This window comes from Lineus longissimus, chromosome 1 (assembly GCF_910592395.1).
Source record: "Lineus longissimus chromosome 1, tnLinLong1.2, whole genome shotgun sequence".
In the NCBI taxonomy this organism is placed as follows: Eukaryota; Metazoa; Nemertea; class Pilidiophora; order Heteronemertea; family Lineidae; genus Lineus; species Lineus longissimus.
In genome coordinates, this window is record NC_088308.1 from 5,875,594 (window position 1) to 5,895,033 (window position 19,440).

A 19,440-nucleotide genomic window follows, 5' to 3' on the forward strand; every position below is an offset into this window, starting at 1 on the left:
GGTAGTTTCAGCCCATGCTCCGACCGATTTACAGAATAGCCTCAACTAAACTACATACAGAGTGTACCACAAATTACTTAAAGGCAAAATAAAATGCTTTCAATTCAGCGAGTGACCGTCAATAACATTTTGAATGACATGTAGCTTATGATTTAAAACTTTTTGGGATATGTGATAATTGTTAACGGAAATGAAGGTAAAAAACTTAAAAGTGACATTTGTTGTTTCACAGAGAATGCCGTCTGTGATGTCACTTCTGTCTTTTTGGCTATTTGTGACTTGCTCTACCAAAACTAGGCGCTTGTCGCATCTGAACTCGATAGGTTGATACGGACTTGTTCATTTCCCTATTGTAGACCTTTTGTGAAATCTATTACAAACTGATTTGGTCACATTTCACAAAAGGTCTACAATAGGGAAATGAACAACAAGTCCGTATCAACCTGTCAAGTTCAGATGCGACAAGCGCCTAGTTTTGGTAGAGCGGGTCACATTTACTCTAATGCTATTTGTTGGATAAAACATACATATTTGTCATCATAACTTTCCAGCGGGTGTTTTTTATTATCTTATGCTGGAGGGGATCTTAATATTCGGTTTTATTTGCGCTTTAAACAGTCTGTTGCAACAGAGACAGGATTCAATGCACTGAAATCTGAAGCATGGAGAAACGCACAAGGATCTGCAGAGAAAACCAATTGAAGACAATGGAAATGTCCAGGAAAATATGTGCAGACGAGATGCAGAAGTCAAAGGAGGGCATTGCTTAACTGGCTTTCTCTGCCTTTTCTGCTTCAAATTTGTAAAGCGCTTTAATGTCCTACATTATAAAGTGCTCTATATCATTAAGTTTAGAAAAAGTCAATTTGCCTTCAGAAGAAATGATCTTATTCTCTGCTTTAAAAATTCGTCTTCTTGAGCAATTCGTTAGTGGAGATAACTACACCGTCCAGGAGGTTTTTCTCTGCGAGAAAGATTGTGGCTGATTATGAAACTAAACAGAAGTTATGTGATGCGATTTCTTGTCGAAAGGAAAATATCGTCCTGTCTTGTATTTCATTTCGATCCTTGTGCGTCTGAGTGCCCGATAGACCTTAGCTATGTTAACTACCACATTTAGTTTTGTATTAACATAGCTAGGGAGCTTGGGTGACATGTTCTAATAATCTCTATTGTCTTTTCTTTTGCTGATATTTATCAATTGCATTGTTTTCTCACAAAAATGGGTGCAAATATTGGTCGAGATTAAGTTTCTTTATTTCAAATTTACTTCATGGCCTCATCTCTGATACGTTTGGCCACCTTGCCATCAGCTTTATTTTGGTTAAAGGTTTTGAAAAAATGTCGCCACTGGTCATCTCCGTTGGTCATTGGCTGATCAAAGTATTAATGTAAAAGGGAAGTGCAAGATTCTTTCAGTTCTTTATCATAAAGAATGTCTAATTCTAGACCTCCTTTAATCTAATCCATGCCATCAGCATCCTACATCTAAGAAGGCAGGAGAAATTCCGGCGACGGTCGACGGTTCATTTGTGGCACTTGCCTGGCATGGTCAACCAGGTTGGCCAGACGGACAATACGTGGCCAAAACATAAACTTCCCAATTCCCAAATAGACGCGCCGTTATGGATTGAAAAACCTTTCGCAGAGGTATTCATTGGTACTATTAATAAGCAAGGGATTCTCTATGAATGCATACAATGCACAGCCGATACTGTATTTGCACTCATCATTTTGATTTTTAGGTTAGGATGAGATGTTTTTTGATAGCAGGCCAGACGAAAAGTGAATCATTGAATTGAGTTTAAAATTACCCTGTTCCTGTGGATGATTTGAAAGAGAAATTTTCTTTTTGATTTAGTTGATAAAAATGGTGTGCCTGCTCACCCATTAAGCTATATAACCTGAGCCTGCTAACAACAAATGCTGTAAACGGCTAAAGAATTGCGTCTTTTATTTTTGCGATATGCTAAATATTCAGAAAACTTTGGAGGATTTCAAAGTTCTTTCAGTTTTCTATTCAAAAAGTATCCTTTTGCGATTCTTATTGTCGCAAAGCTCTGTTATTCGCAAATATGCAGAAAGAAAACACACGCAAAAAAAGAGCCATTTACAGTATCTTGCCTTCTTGAATTTTTGCCTTTTTCTTGCCTTGGCTATGAAATTTTGATATTCTAAATACTATTGATGGTGTTCGTTTTCAATTTTTTTATTTTGTATGTTTTAGAAATTTGTGGCATGTACGTGATTGATGGCGTGTTTTAGTAAAAAAGACAAAGTTTGTCGACTGTCTGAGAGTTATTGGTTGTCATGGGTTAAATTGGTTTAAATGGATGGTTATCATAGGCCAACTGAAAAATTTCAGGCGGATGTGCCTTTGATTTTAACTCGTTGTCTCTGATAACCACGAAAATGTATGCATTGATTGTTAATTATCAAGTAACTTTCCTTGATTTTTATTAATACTTAAAAAAAATAATCAAGTAAGCTCACAACCACTCTTTGTATTTGTATTGACCACTACTTCCGTTGCCCTGGCGACACTTTATCACCTTTGTTGCCATGGTTGAGCATTAGCACTTTGGTTACCATGGCAACACAATAACACTCGTGACACTATGTCAAAGTGGTTGCCATTAGGTGGCCCCGTGGCACTTTAGTTGCCATGGTGACACAATAACACTTGGTTGCCGTGGTGACACCAAAATGGTTTTGTTTCCATGATTTTCTTCAGACACTTTGGTTGCCAAGATGACAACGCCTTTGTTGTCATGGTGACACATGGGTTGTCATGGTGACACATGGGTTGTCATGTTGAGACAGTATCACACTGGTTACAGATTTGAACATTTGAACACATGTTGGTTTGAGCATGAACACATCTGTCCTCTCTGTTGTATTCTATTGTCTAGACAATATTACAATGCTCTCACACAAACAGAAGCAGTTACACCAAGTTATTACCATGGTGACGCTTATATACTGGTTTACCCAGTCTACTCTGCTTCGAATTAACTACATTTTCTCAAGTTATCAGAGAAATTGACAAGGCCTCGGTGTGTGCCTTTGCTTTAAAAGCCTATGAAAAGCTAATGTTCTGCTGCTCTGCCTTTATGTCATTTTCATGATGCAATGCTCGAGCCTAAAGTGATGCATTGAAAACACACATCCTGAGTAGCTTGACAACATTCCAAGAGATTGCATCGTGAAACTCATGTATATAATTACTATACTTTGTTTCCCTTCTTGATGCTTGGTTTAAAATGCACGAGTTGCAACTAATACTTTACTAATATCAGAATTCGGTTGGGATGGCATAAGCCATCTCCCAGTCGATTTCTTCTTGTAAAATAAAAAAAATATTGGCGAGTCCCAAAAGTGTTCAGTCCAAAAAGGAGAGGGGGCATTTGTACTCGGTTTGAAACTGCATTTAACCTTGTGTAGATAATACTACTATCGTTTGATATCAATCTAATTTGTTTCTACATACGAGCTGAAGAAACAAATGTCTTTCAAAATGAGTAATGTAAAAAACTTTGATAATTGAGTTGGTCGCTATGTTTTAAAAACATGTCTGACATTACATGATAACTATTCAGAGGCACAAACGTGTGAATCGTTATATATTCTCAAATTAATAGCGCATCTTCACTGTAATTATGTTGCACAAATATTGTACTGTGAGAGTTTTCATTTTGACAGTAACATGTAGAACAACACTCCGATACATTTCGTTCTGTGTACATTGTATCAAGAATTAATAAAGACTAGTCTTTATCCATTCTTGATTGTATACATGTATTTGATGATGTGAAAACTTTTTTCTTTGCCTAATTCTTAATTTTCCTTTTGTATGTTTCAGTAACCGGTACTATGGACACGGGGGAGGGAATGGATACTGAGCTGCCATACGCCACACCTGCCCGGCGCCCGTACATGCCCGGGGAGCAAGCATCTCGTGATCACACGCCATATGGGTTTTCTTACGGACCGTATTTATAGGCCTTGATTCTTTTAACAATTTGAACATTTACACAATTATTTTACAAGTAACAATGTGGGGAAGATCTCTGTTGGCTGAGCTAGCCATAGGAAGCGCTGTGTCCATAAACTCTGTCACCAGTATATGTCCAGAACACTTTGACCGTACATGTATGATGCTGAAAAGTTCGTCACCATAATTTGTCAATAAGTCCTGAGCCGTATCGGCCAATTAGAAAACTAGGTGACCTTGTGATAGGACTTGGGGGTTGTTCGGAGCCATATTCTTCAACTTGGAGGATTGGAAGCCACCGTGAGACGTAACCTGGAGGTCGCACGGAGGAACTGATTCGAGATGCAAATCTAGATATTCTCGAGACCTGAAATGAACATAGCATCCAAATTTCATGCAGATGCCCAAAATTGTACTTGGTTCGATTATCAAATTTCCGGTAGCATGATTTCAATGCATAGGTTTTCTGGTCAATCATTGTGTTACGATTTGTACCCTGCTTGAATGTGGCAGACGACAGGGGCAATAATTCCTTTTGGTTTGATAGAGGGCGCCCTCAGTTGCTTCAAGACCAGCTACCATACTTTTATGCTATTGTTCTATAGGACTTCCGGCATTAAGTCAAGGGCATCCTAAGACTTTTATAACCCTATGAAAGTAGAAGTCATCGACTGATCACGAATTTGCTCAGTATTTTTGTAGATTCATTTTCATATACATGTTCATTTTATGATCCAATGATGTCTTATTTATCTGCGTACATAATTTATTGTTCTGTAATCAGTCATGCACATCAACGAATGTACGAGTCTAAATCGCCCCGCAAACAATCAAGTTTCATTGCAGCAACTTGCAATAATTATTATTGCGATAAGAAATAAACATTCCAAGTCTGACAGTAAAACTGGTCTGCTTGGTTTGACATCTATCCCAGCATACAGTGATGATCAGGTTTTCACAGCAGGCACCTGCAGTGACTTATGCAGACAGGCTATTTTTATTGCATGCGATAATTATTGCACGTCATTGCAATAAATGACTCATTTGTTGGACGCTTATTGTGTGCACCGGACGACCTGAAATAGTGTAGTTTGTTTCGAATCTTGATCAGTTTTGAAAATTTCACATGCAGAAACCTGTCGATTCGTTTATAAGTTACCTGTACAAGAGGCAGTAGCAGAGACAACTCGCCCATTATTATTTATCTTTGTTGTTATTAAATCGCCGCACAGTAGATAGTCCGATTCATGAAACACAGATATTGTTAACTTGGTTTGATTGTCTGATACAGGTTGGCGCAATTGCTGTACATTTTGCTTTCGGCACAAATAGATGTAAAAAATATTGTTTGCTTCTCGACTTGGCTTTTGTGAAATGGAACTTTTAATGGAAATTGAACTGCCTAAGCTTCTACATTGTATACTCAATAATGCAGGGTTTGGTTAGGGAATGAACCTTAGGTCCATAATCATTTACTATGGATAGCACAACTAGCGTCGGGATTTTGTCCCCCAGGATAGAATCATCATCACCATCATCATCATTAGTTTTGGCTTGGTGGGCCAGACTTTAGCCTTGGGGCGGTAATGGTCGAATAAATAATATGGTAAATGATGTGTGGCATTCTGACTGTTGTGGTGAAGAACATTGTATACAACCAAAAGGTGTAAACAATCACTTGAAACTCTTTGGATACTCATTTGTCTACTAATCTTATGACTCCTAACTCGATTGTGTTCTTGATCTGCTTTTCATTTTCAAGGATAGCTGGCTTGGCTAAATGATGCTATTGCTGAGTAAAGATGGTATCAGAGCATCAGTTTGTTGTGAAATAGATATATGAGTTTAGTTTTCACACTTTAACAAGTTTGTACTTGTTGTGTGCAGCCCATGGCTTAAATTATCAAATATATCAAAAATAGTGGAGACACTTGTGTGGCTGGTTCAATTGATAAACATGAGGACCTATGGAATTATCTTGTGTCTAATATGGAGCCTTGTCTTGGATGTTTTTAAAAAAAATGGCTGTTTTAGTTTCTTTTAGGCTCGGTGTTTAAGTCTATAGGGTGGTTGGTGAAATCCTGGAAGTCCTGTTGCAGATCTCTATTGGTCTGTTCCTCCCATCCAGTCCCACCTGGGTGCTACATCATTTTGTCTATCTGACTCAGTGACCGCACAGAAAAAAGCGTTGTTGACCAACTGTCTATAGACTTGACTCTGTGTTTCTAGAGTATAAACGATTGTAAACATAGTAGATATGGTGCTATGTGTATGTATGTGTGTTTGGAAAGTCACCGTGTGCATGACTGTTGTAAATCACGCCAATTTTATAAAGTTGTGGAATCCTCAAGTACGGCACACTCTGGCGACTAAAGTGAGAGCGATTGAGTGATGGAGAGTCTCGTTCGTCTGTGTGATGCTCGACTCTTCTGATTTGTGACACATCCGATCACATCTTTTTGTCTTTCCAACTTGCCCTTGATTTAGTTGCTTGTGTGAACCGAACTTAAGTCTGTCAGACAAATGACTGGATGCTTTTGTATTCAAAGATCTAATGTGTTGTTGACTTTTGTACAGAATTCATTACATTGTAAATATAATGACGATTATTGCACAGATTCATTTGATTGTTTTAAGTCTTTGAGACACAGCTTTTCCCTTATCCTGATTCGACCTGGTCGGTTGTGGAATACCAAAAGATTTTATCATTAGATTCAAATTCATTGGCTTTAGATCCATCTACTAGTACATGTATATTGAATAACAGATTTTAATTTAGGGAAGGTTGAGATCAGATCTGTGTTCGAAATATTTGTGATGGCAATTTTTTGTAAACAATGTGCCTGTAAACCCCATTATTTTCTTGTGCCTTTTATTTCTATGCTTCTTCTGTGAAGGGTTAATGGTTTTCGAACCATCCATTCGTTCCCATTCTGGGAGTTGGGGCTTAAAGGCACACTGCCTCTGAAAGAATTCGTAAATTTTCAAATCATGTACAAACCGAGGAGAGAAAAATATCCACGGCGTCATGAACAGTCATCAAACTATACGCTATACTTACTTTGTTGTATTGGATTGTCTGAATTGCACATCTGGTATGTTGATGTCTACTTTATAATCATGATTGGGTCAATATTTACACAGCTTCATATGTAGTAGGATTTTGAAACTTGGTTGTCCAGGGCCTTGGATGTAATGGGGTTCACAGCGGCAGTAAGAAGTACGCTTTATATCCTGATAATGTGAAATATCCTGAAATTGTTGGTCGATATTGTGATTGTGGTTTTGCCCTTTTTGCGCATAGATGTTGAAAATTGATAATTTTATTAGGATCTTTGTTTAAATCGATGGTAACTTTTTAAGACAATTTTTATTGCATTACTAAGATAACAATGATACTAGCTATTTGCCTTCAAGGATTCTAGGTACTTCATATTGTATAGAATATTGTGATCTTTCATGTTAAAACTAACCAGTTTATTGAGCAACTGACCGAGTCGCTAAGTATCGACGGAGGTGTACAGTCCAAGTCACAATTGACATCCTTCCTGCTTCACATCAGTTATGCGCAGCATACTGGCGAGTTGCACGCCAATGACGCACCAGTGACCCGCTTATCCCTCTGTTTCGCGTGTATTACGGTGACCTATATAGGATTTACCCGCGACCTACTCGCTATTGGTGTGTCAATTACGCGAATTTAAAGGGATGTCAATTGTGAATTGGACTGCCCAGGTCAACACTATTAGGGAGCATCTCAATGTATGAAATTGATGAGGGTTTAGGAAAAAGAAGCTTACTAAATAATGAGGATACTGGTTCTGCATAGCATGGACCATGTCAAAACCAAAATAGGACTTTCCTTCAAAAACTGGTCAGGGTCCATTGTTCAAAACATAGTAGCTATAACTTGGCGTTAATTCTAACTGAAGGAAATAACACAGAGTTGTAGTTAACGCCAAGTTTGTGACATAACTTGTTTCGAACAATCTGGCCCAGGACACCTAATTAAAAAGCATCTTCAAGGTCAAGTTGTCAATACTTCTGGTGAAATTACTATATCTATTTTGCATATGATTTGTACTTTGACTTGTGAATATGAAAATTGTCTGAATAAATGATAGTTCTTATGATAAACAAACATCTTGTTCTGTACTGGACTGAGAAAAAAGATTCTGTTGAGCCACACTATAAGTCGGGAAGTTCCAGCATGGATTGAAGCTGATGATCGACTTCATCAGAGTAAGTGTAGCCCCTTGTGCAGTGCCTGTCACCAGATTCAAGTGATAGATTCTGCTGAGCCACACTACAAGTCTGGAAGTTCCAGCATGGATTGAAGCTGTTGATAGACTTCATCAGAGTAAGTGTAGCCCCTTGTGCACTGCCTGTCACCAGATCCAAGTGATAGATTCTGCTGAGCCACACTACAAGTCGGGAAGTTCCAGCATGGATTGAAGCTGATGATCGACTTCATCAGAGTAAGTGTAGCCCCTTGTGCAGTGCCTGTCACCAGATTCAAGTGATAGATTCTGCTGAACCACACTACAAGTCGGGAAGTTCCAGCATGGATTGAAGCTGATGATCGACTTCATCAGAGTAAGTGTAGCCCCTTGTGCAGTGCCTGTCACCAGATTCAAGTGATAGATTCTGCTGAACCACACTACAAGTCGGGAAGTTCCAGCATGGATTGAAGCTGATGATCGACTTCATCAGAGCAAGTGTAGCCCCTTGTGCAGTGCCTGTCACCAGATTCAAGTGATAGATTCTGTTGAGCCACACTACAAGTCGGGAAGTTCCAGCATGGATTGAAGCTGATGATAGACTTCATCAGAGTAAGCGTGTTCCCCTAGTGCACTGCCTATGAAGCTTTTCCATGAGGCATGCAGTTACCATTAGGTATTGGAGACTGAGCTAGGATGGAACAACGGATCTCCACCAGCTGGTTATCTGATCATCTTGGTTATCTGATAATGCTGGTGGTCAAAGACCACTGAAAATGGTACCTCAGACAGCAACGGGACCCTCTGCCTCTCGGAGCTAAGGTGGACCATCATCTATACATCAGTCTCTGGTACCAGTAAAACCACAAAGGGTCATGTACTGGGCATGAGAGACCCAGGAGAGACGATGGAACAACCAACCTCTACCAGCTGGTTATCTGATCAAGTTTGTAATTGGCATGACCCAAATATCAAGGTTCTCAAATAGTATGTTACTATTGGGCATTGGAGACCTTAGATGAGACGATGGCACAACAACCTCTGCCAGCTGGTTATCTGGTCATGCCGGTCGTCAGAGCAGGGAGTTGAAATAGACAACTCCCTGTATTGCAACTCCCTGGTCGGAGGCACGACTGTGAATGGCCAGAATGGCTTTTTCATGGTGTCCTCCTCTAAGATTGTGACTGTCCTTAGGTTAAATCTGATTGAGACAGTTACCATCACATGGTTAGGGGCAAGTTATTGGGGGAAAGACCCAAAAATATTCCATAGCATTCAACCTTTTGTGTTGTACCCTATCCCCAGTCAATGGTAGGTATGGAGTACAAGCCTGTTCCTTCAGTATTTGATGAGACATGCCACAGATAGATGGTCAGGAGTGCATCCTTGATGGCCTTTTGGAGCAGTATATTTCAGTCCATTTCGTCAACGTGGTCGTCTCTTCCCAAAGCATTCCATACGTGTGCTCTAGACCATCTGTAGTGTGTAATGGTAACTGTCTTAATTAGACTGAATCTAAGGACAGTCACAACATTAGAGGAGACACGATGAAAAGCCATTCCTAGTCCGGCATGACCACCAGCTGGCAGATGTTGATGTTCCATTGTCCGTCTTTTCTATAGTGGTAACTTATTATTGGTTTTAGTTTATGCCAACAATAACTGCCGAACTGGAAAAACATCCTTATCCTTTCTTGGGTGGGATGAAGTACAGGTCGAATGCCTTAGGAAGATTTTTGTGTCTCTCTGGAGAACTAGCTCCAGGCCATCTGGCGTGTATCGTCCAATACTGGAGGGACAGGGTCGTACACCATCTCTAGCCTTATTGGGGGTAGATATCACAAAAGGTCGAATGGATTTGGAATAGGCGACCAGGATGACGAAATGGACTGCACCAGGTGTCTATCAAGAACGTGCTCCTGACCATCTGTGGCATTTCTTGTCCAAAACTGAAGGGACAAGGTTGTACTCCATACCTACTATTGCTTTGGTTTGGATGGGATACAATACAAAAGTTCGAATGCCATGGAATATTTTAGTGTATTTCCCTCAAGAACGTGCCCCAGACCATCTGTGGCATGTAATGGTAGCTGTCTCGGTCAAACCGAATCTAAGGACAGTCACAACCTTAGAGGTGACACCATGAAAAGCCAATCTTGTCATTCACAGTTGTGCCTCCGATGACTGGCGTGACCAGATGGCAGAGGGTGTTGTTCCATCGTCTCCTCTGTAGTCTCCAATGCCCGGAGGTAGCTGTCTCAATCAGACTGTATCTAAGGACATTCACAACATTTATAGGAGACACCAAGAAAAGCCATTTTTCTAATTTACAGTTGTACTTCTGATGATCGGTGTGTTCAGATTATCAGCTGGCAGAGGTTGTTGTGGGATGGGCTACGACCTTGTTACTTCAGTATCGGACGAGACATGCCACAGATGGTCAGGAGCTCGTTCTCAAGAGAAGACACAGACATATTCCTATGGCATTTGACTGAATACTGTTCATTGTTTCGAGGAGAACTCTTCATGACATGGAGACAACGTCACAATCTATCTCTGTCTGAACACTTGAGTAGGCTATACTGTCTTCCTTGCGATATTCGGAATATCTCAGAAAATGATCTGTACTGCGGCAAGGGCCATACATTGAGATATTGTCAGAATCGATCTCCTTCGCACAACTGCTTTACATAAAAAAGGGGGTATACAAAAAGGGTCTTTGAGGACGGCCTGATATTGAGACATTGTCACAACTTGTCTCTATTGCACCGGCGAGACACTTCAGTCTGACTACATTTTAAGTATAGTCCACATGGGAAGCTCTGCTGGTTGTGACTTGCAGTTAGTGGGTGTTCCTTGTCTCCTGCCTGTTGAGTTTGTGCCATTTCTATGTCTCTTTATGAAAAATCTATGGGTGTTCTTGAAGACAAGGCTTGATGGTGATCAGGTATTGGGTTCGATATCTTGCCATCCATGGCGAATTGAGTGACATTATCTTTTGGGAGGAAATGAAACGGCCGTAAATATGGCTGAGGAGCTCAACTGCCCAGAGCCTTTAGAGCTACATTACCAATGCTGGGGAGAGTGTTGGCCAATCATTACTGCGACAAGAGACTTTTTGCAGCTTGACTTCCAATACTGACGAGTGTGTTGGCCAATCATCACAATGGAACAACCCACTCTGCCAGCTGGTTATCTGGTCATGCCAGTTGCCGGAGGCACTGACAGATCGGGTGATATGAATAAAGGCTAGCAAATGCTTTTACTTCAATTTTGTACAGAAAGGCCAAGTGTAAATGTACATGGAGTTTTAGATAAAAGCATCTACTACTCTTTATTCATATCACCCAATGGCTTGTCATGGCGTCTCCTCCAGGGTTGTGACCATAACATGCCATAGATGGTCAGGGGCACAAGTAGAATGCCTTGCTGGCACGACATGGCACTGATCAAAATTATGTTTCATATACACATGTCACCTTTTCTTTGACATGTGGAGGTTGTGCCATCAACGTTACAGGCACGTAGAAGTGCCTTAATGTATTGCTATGTCACAACACGCTACATACATGTAACAAATTCACAGACAAAGAAATGTTCACCATAATAGCATTCTTTATTTAAATACAAAATGCACAGTTGGCATAACCAGATACATTACCCACATTTATGCCCATGTCATCTGACAGAAAAGCACATTGAAAACGAGGACAGATTGTGCCAAATTAATTTTCAAACAGTCACATGAGAACACTGTTGTCGGGACACCAAGAACCCAAGAAAATTTGATATCTATCTGTCTCGGTGAGATACATTGTGACGGACAAACATCGGTCAAGATTCCAAACTTCCCTGCAAGGAAAATGGACACATTCCCTCTCACGTTCAAATGTAATCTCACTATCATAACCAGTACAAAAACTCCCCATGTCTGATAGCAATAGTCAACAGGCTTAAGTTTCAAATTTTATTTCTGTCCAGACAGTTTTTTGAGATCTTCTCCGTGTCAATTCATTTCACCCAATTAATCCCCGAATGATTAATTAACCTTTCTTTAAAAGCAAATAATTGATGATGATGTCATACTGGAATAGAATAGTCTCCTTTTTTATTTATCCTTTTTAATTTGCAGAGCTTTATTCAACATTTATTAAGCAACATGAACCAAAATACTGTTTCAGCTAAACCGATCAGCAGTACACGACACCCTGCTTTTTTCAATTTTCTCTAACGGCCCTCCCTTTCTTCATCACTGCACCCCTTTTAAAGCAGGGCTGCACCTTCCTTTTTCAGACGGTGCCCTTTTCTGCCCTGCCTTTTCAGATTTTTAGCTGAAACACTGCAATGGACCACATTTCAGTTACTCCCAGGATCATAATACATCCCTGTTTAAAGCTTGTTGATCAACCAATGCAGAAGATTTTGTGAATAAAATGTTGGAACAAACTCAATGAATGCAAAATTCCCCAATATGTTTTTCTTCAGAAAGGATGACACTTAGTTCAGGGGAAAAGTCAATTTAACCAACAGTCCTACACTTCTTAATGTTCAACTTAATTTATGCACCATCTCCTCCTTCGTGATGAGATGAGTCGTCTTGTTAACGAGGTCCATCAAAGAATTGATATTAAACGACCATTCGTTTAACATGTCGTTAGGATCCTTGGCTTGTGAGAAACTAACAATGCCGTCCAAGCGGTCGATCTTGGCTTCCACAGTTTTATTCACGACCAGATTTGACAAGAATTCTTCGGTTTCCTGAAAACGCGAATGCAGGAAGGTCAGTTTACAAAATGTGATTCAAAAAGAAAGGCCAACTGTTTTGCATCAGGTTTGTTTGTCCTCATCTGCAGTGATTTAGAATATCAACCCCATTCTTCAGTAAATTTTTTTACAAATATTTAAGACAGATATTTCCAGAGAAAAGTACTACTTACAGCTTGTGATAGCTCCAGCAAATCAGCCATTCTCTTCATGTATATTTTAGTGTAATACTTGGCCATTACACGGATGTTGTGTTCAACAACGCGGATCTTCAGATCGGCCCACCTCTTCTTCCCCTCCTCTGTGTTCATGCTGAAGACTCCAGTCGGTGGACTACCGGTGGAGCCGGTCTTCAGCTCTGCTTCATACGTCTGACAAATGTCCTTCCACCTCATTATCTCAAAGGTTGTGAAGCATTCTAAGAGTTTTCTGAAATAGATGAAGATAGCTCAGATGAGGAAGTCTTGTCAACATGGATTGGTCTGTACCCAGAGCCTTTTCAAACTAAGGAAGTAAAGTCTGCTGGGCTATTGCATGGGCCACTGAACGACTCATACAGGCCAGGGCTTATCCCAGTTCCAGTAGCATTAGTCAACTTAGGAATATCATTCTCCCTGGATAGGATGCTATTCCATCGCAGGTTACTCCCAAGGCAAGGCTGGTAACCATTCACACTCCTTGGTGGAGAGAAGAAAGTTTTAAGTCCCTTGCCAAAGGACACACCAACCCACGAAAAGTTTCAATTTTTAACAGACGTCATTCGCTGTTAACAAAATTCACCACGGAAGTGTCTCAACTTACTTATACGGTTCAATTTCTTCCAACAGTTTCTCTTCCTTGAGTCTGTGGGTGAGATCCGCCTGGTCGTTATCGAAGGGAGCCAATATCAGGTAGAGTACTGAACACTTCAGCGCCTGTGACACATAAACAGAACGTTCTAGACTAAAACATATCAGAGACACGAGGGCCAGAGGCATCCACAAACTTTAAGTTAATTTCAGAAAGTTTACATTGTATTTCTTAGTTCTTAGTTTATCTACATTGGCAGAGTCCCAACTAGTCATACATATACTACTCAATTATTCTTCACCAACAGACAGTCAATATGTCTTCCCCTTTTGCCGAATGGCTAACCGTACACTCTCACGCATTAATTTTTGCCTCCTTACCTCATGCATTTTTGCCTTGTCCTCCTTGATACAGGGTGTATCAAAAACAGCTCGGTAGTGCTTGCATATTGACAGGTAGGAGCTCTCATGTGCACCAAGCTCAATCATAAGCTGGTAATACTTTAACTTCAGATCCTGAAAGAGATGCGAAATGACATTAGAACTACACATTTCCTATGTTTGCTGGTACTAACTTTTGTGTACTTTAATCCCCTTTCATCAATAGAGGCTTTGTATAATTTATTCCCCTTCCTATGAATGTTATCTGTCAATAGAGGCAAGGCCATGTGGGCAACTTACTACCAGATCTCCCAAGTTCTGTTTTGCAATTTCTTAGGCGGGGAAAATGAACCTTCACATTTCCTGTTTATAAGTCCAGTGCAGATCAGTAAACTAGACGCAGCCTGATACACATGTGGACAAAAGTGTCTGCAATTTGGTTCCATTCAGAAACTCGCGAATGACTTGATGATGCATCAGTTGCTTTGATACCGACTGAGGCGTGGTAAGGGCATTGTTCAACTGTACGAAGTTCACTTTAAGGTCAATGGTCTCGGAATAATATACTGACCTGTGTTTTGTCTTCATCAAAGTACTTGGTGGCAATTTTCTTGCTGATGATCTGCGTCCTGATGTAATCTTTCTTGGCCAGACACAGTCTCATCTGCTCCAGGATAAACTCCACCTTTTCTTTCTTCTCCATGGAACCAAACGTCTCAACCTGGAGTTCTTGTAAGACGTTAGCCGCCTCCGTCACATCTCCCTGGTCTTCCTTAATCTTGGCTAGCTTCATCGTCAGGCGTGCTCGCTCGATCTCCACATAGATCTGAAGATATGAAATAAATATTCAAGTCACTACGGCAAAAACAAAGTAAGCAAAAAAATTTCGGAAGTTTGCATCTTCGAAACTGCACATTCTGAAGTAGCAGGGTATTTCAAAGCACATTGTAACGGATGAAAATTTCAATTCAATTTGATCTCTCTCATCTCTATAAATCTCAGGCTCATGGGCGTTTTTAACCACCTAGTTATGATGGACCATTTGTACAGTCCAGTGCATCATTGCGCTCACTATGGGCTTCTGCAATGCAGTGGCGTAACAAAAGGCATTGCATCAGGTATAGCGTCGCAAAGATGCAGTAGTGGGCTATCGTTTACTCATAGTGTAAAAAATGTGTTGTAGCGAAGTTGAGATATTCTTTAGTATATCCAATTACCTTTCCAGCGGTGACAGTTATGAGTGTATCGATGAGCTTGAGCTTCGTCTCAAGGTCAGGTGTCTGCTCAACATAACTGTAAGCCTCCTGTACCATCTTCGTCACAGCCTGAAACAAAATTTAAGCAGATTTTGAAGTCTATTTCACAGATGAAGGACTGGGGAGAAACCATAGCAAGGAACAGGGACTGGCGAAAACATTCGAGGCCATCATTATCACATTTTACACATACATTACTAATTCAAAATTCCTCCATTTATAGTGACACACCTGTTGTAAGTGTATTTTACCACCTTTTTATGTCATGCCCATTGAGTCATGGTCGTCCAGCAGCCTGTGGAAAAGGTGATAACGAAATGGCCGCAGGTATTACGGAACTCCCGGGTCCTTGGCTTTTGTACGAAATCAATAAATAGAAGGGAGTCTGGAACACGTGCTGAGGATGTACCTGTTTCAGTTGTCCTCTCCTCTTGGTCAGCAGTACGATGTTGTCATTCAGAGCCGTCCAATTCTTTTGTTCAAAACACATCTTTACGACAGCAACGAGGATGCGCGCAGTGGAATGCATATCAGATGCCTGTAATGGGATCAATCAGAATATTCATTTTAGAAGACTCTAGCAACAGGGTACATAACAGAAGATTATATTGAGAATTCCTGAGAGTTGAGACCAACATTTCTCAACCGTCATGTCCGCAGTGGTACTCTTTTTGTACCAAACTTGTCACAGTAAGGTCTACACTAGAGCTTTGGATAAAAAGTGCCTGTTGCACTATTGTTGCAGCCTTCATCGAAATAGACTTACAGTTCTTGTTTGCTTCTCAAGCGACAATAGAATCTCCAATGCTTCATTCAGACTTCCCTCCTGAAGAAAAAATGTTACAATATTATAAAAGTAAACGAAAGTAGGCTACCGTAAACAAATGGGGTTGGCTAGGCAAAGCTAAGTGCTCATCAGAAATCAGTGGAACATACAACAGCAATCGTGTAGAGGAGTTTATAATCCCAATACTTATTGGTTTGGAAAACAATTTGTACATAGAACAATGCACATGATGATGCGTACAAAATGCACAGCGTGACTTGCAGAACTGAGATTCCGGGGTTCGGTATGAATTTGTGAGAAAAGTACACGTCTGCCAACCTTGATTTTTACCACATATATTCCCTATATTTTAAGCCTTACTTTGGACATTTTTTCACAGAGAGGAAGCTTTTCATCGACTGTGGAACTGTAGTCCACTTCCATCGTTTGGAGCTTTCCTTCGCTAGGGTCCGCCATGTTGCCGCTTTGATGTTTAGTGTACAAATCTTTCGTCAGAGGGCGCGGGATATTAGTCCGACAGATTGTCTTCGAAGACAGTGCCGTGGTTCTGGCCATGGTTGTGCCTTTTCGTCTTTCGGCACCGCAGGATGTTTCTTTGTGATCGGGTCAAATCCGATTATGATGGTTACAGACAGTCGGCCCATCAGTGGCACTTCATAGTTCTGAAGCTATATGATGTCGTATATAGTGACAATGTTTGTTTCTTTTGAGGAGGTGCGTGATGATAGGTTGTACCCATATATTTTAAAGACTTATAAGAATTGGAATCTTCAGAAAGGCCCTGTATGTCTTTATTGATCTTTCAAAAAAGACAAGCTCAAGATTTCCTGAATAAGAAGTGAATTAATTCGAATTGCTTGTCTGCCTTAGCTCTTGTGAACTCTCAAATAAAACAAGAACATGCAGCATTGAAATATATATAGCTTAAAACAATTTATTTTGCGGTTTCTTGCCTTATTTGGGCTCTACCTAGCTAACGAACGTGAATCCAGGTTAAAAAAAATCTCGAACACTTTGCTCTCCATTTTATGGTCAAAGAAGAAAATCACGTCATATAATCATCGTTGTACTGCATTATGAATGTACTGCATCATGAATGCAGTACAGCCAACAGGAGCATTCTGACCCAGGCTCTCTCGTAATTTACCGAACATGTCCACATTTACATAGACCTTGAAAACCAGTGATGTTTAATGATCCATCGGCATCGCCAGTCCTTTGACAATGACAGGTTGTGCGTCCCCCTGTTCCTCGCTGTGTCCCCGGACCAGTCCATGGTGAGACGACAAGATAGGCCAACTGATGGTCGGTCTCGATGGATCCCCTGGGAGCTCGATCTTCAACATCGAATGCTGTGGCGAGTCCGACCCCATGTTGGTGTAAGCACGGAATGTTTTCTTGAGAACCAAAAACACGACGAGCTCTCCGATTCCCACAACGACGAAGACAATTCCTGCGGAGAAGACAATCGGGTCAAAACTTTCCGTATTCGAGGCAAAGACTGCAATGACTATGGCGATACCCACCACCATGAATATGAAACCGAGTACGATGTGCGCTGTGATGAGTTTCCGAGTGACCATCTTGATTTTGAACGTGTAGTCTTTCAATGGCCAGAGGCGGATCCCATCCGCCGTCCGTGATCGGCGGAGCAAACCTTGCCCAACGCAACAAAGAGGAACGTCACGAGACGTCACTGCCTCGTGACTGGTTTTCGCGCACATGGTGACGCACATGGTCCTTGTCTATTTCTTGGCGCGAATCAGGCCCACCAGTTTATGGCCATAAATAGGGTCACCAGTAAGCTTACACAGGAGTCCATCAAAAGTTTTAATAGTAAGTAACTTTTTTCTGAGAGACAAAATGGAGAGTAGGAATTGCCACTTTCCAATTCCCACGGGACGAAGGGTGGTCCACGACTATTTTTCTCCTGTGTTTATTTAGATTTAAAGAAAAAAGGATCGGTGCCTCGATTTTAGATCCTTTGACAAAACAAAATATGCTCAGTGGTCCTTTTTTACAGGATACCACCAACACCCAATCCAGGAAACATTTGGGGGTCAGATTCGCCCCAGGGAGGAATAATCCGACGCAAAAAGAGATGTAGCGACGCCAAACTACTCTCTGGAGGATGTGAATGACACCGCAGATCTGTTTTTCGTAATTTCACCGCATTTATTCGCCCGTTTGCCCGAAGAAGAGGAAGCTGTATTCCAAACCATCACTGCACTTCCTTACAAGTTGTGCCGCATAATTGGAGTCGTTAAGTCATTGCGATGGCACAGCGTCCCCGAGAATCAATCAAGGTATTTCACGGCCCCCTGCGTCTCTACATTGTCCTTGCGTCCGGACGATTGTCTTCGGGTTGGCGGTGACCTATAAAGCTACCACAGGAGATAATCATGACGTAATGTTCGGCGGTAAATGTAGCAGTTGTGCTGATCCTTGATGCAACCAAATGATTCGCCTCGGGTGATACTTCTGTCGCAGCCAGCCGAGGCTGGGAGTTTTGGCCTTATCATTCCGTATTTGGGGTTGTGTCTTCTCTGCAAGTCTACAGACGATGCCGGAAGTAGGAGAATACTAGAATGGTGTCCTTTCTCCGAAATACAAGTATTATGAAAATGAACACGAACGCGTTTCGGTGATGTTTGGTAGTCTTATTCATTCCAAATCGGTCGTTTGAGGACAAAGTCACAACCAGATTGCATGACCATGCGTGTTTACAGTGCAGATAATTCGATAAACAGGTACATGTATTATATTCTACTGGTTCAACTGGACAAGTTTATGGAGATGACAGAGTCGGACGTGAGGGAGAGAATTGCATTCGAACGCCGCCTCTGCTTTAAGAGTGTAATTTAGAAGTAGTGCTTTTACTGTATGAGATCCCAGCCTTATTGAAGTTTCAAGGGTTGAAAGAGATTCAGACGTGATTTTAAGAATAGGTCAACTATGATTTCTGCAATGTGACCAAGACTATGGACGAAATCAGGTTGTGTCTGAACACAGTGTCGTTTGAGAACTTCAAAGCGCTGGCAAACGGGCTCTTTGTCTCAACAAATAGGTGTCGTGTTCAGCACTGATGCAGTTTGGCCCTTTTCTTAGCAATCTAAGACACGTTTAGTCCTGGACGTTTGTACATAACCTGTCGGTGATGAGAATGGCCTGCGGACTGTTAGAGCACCACTGCACGGTTAGGGAGATATCGGGTCCTAATGACAGCATGGCGTGAGGGCGGAAGCTCGTGT

General features: G+C 41.1%; 2 protein-coding genes across 20 annotated transcripts in view; one reads left to right on the plus strand and one right to left on the minus strand.

Annotated features, from left to right (window-relative positions):
* The window catches only part of LOC135486677 (prominin-1-A-like), a 52,433-nt gene extending 44,298 nt beyond the window's left edge, over positions 1–8,135 (plus strand). For 13 of the 19 annotated variants that reach the window (XM_064769684.1, XM_064769694.1, XM_064769703.1 and 10 more), the window contains one exon: positions 3,863–8,135. In XM_064769684.1, the coding sequence (XP_064625754.1) occupies positions 3,863–3,902 (40 nt within the window). In that variant the 3' untranslated portion in view covers positions 3,903–8,135. The remainder of the gene's footprint in view (positions 1–3,862) is intronic. The other 6 variants (XM_064769800.1, XM_064769851.1, XM_064769781.1 and 3 more) reach the window with 3 other exon arrangements.
* Positions 8,136–11,818: 3,683 nt separating this feature from the next.
* LOC135498427 (26S proteasome non-ATPase regulatory subunit 12-like) lies at positions 11,819–16,646 on the minus strand. Its single transcript, XM_064788699.1, has 9 exons — positions 16,550–16,646; positions 16,169–16,228; positions 15,812–15,940; positions 15,364–15,471; positions 14,718–14,972; positions 14,147–14,281; positions 13,779–13,891; positions 13,151–13,406; positions 11,819–12,971 (listed from the first exon to the last, which is right to left on the minus strand). Exons 1-9 carry the CDS (start codon positions 16,643–16,645, stop codon positions 12,762–12,764), a joined length of 1,362 nt encoding a protein of 453 aa, XP_064644769.1. The 5' UTR covers position 16,646; the 3' UTR covers positions 11,819–12,761.
* Between the last annotated feature and the right edge of the window lie 2,794 nt (positions 16,647–19,440).

What these genes read in the sequence shown, in the direction of transcription:
- LOC135498427 (XM_064788699.1), bottom strand. Translation starts at nt 16,645, where the DNA reads ATGGCGGACCCTAGCGAAGGAAAGCTCCAAACGATGGAAGTGGACTAC. An exon ending in TTGAGAAGCAAACAAGAACT is followed by an intron (nt 15,941 to 16,168) that starts GTAAGTCTATTT and finishes ATCCCATTACAG; the next exon opens with GCATCTGATATGCATTCCAC. An exon ending in GAAGAAATTGAACCGTATAA is followed by an intron (nt 13,407 to 13,778) that starts GTAAGTTGAGAC and finishes CATCTATTTCAG; the next exon opens with AAAACTCTTAGAATGCTTCA.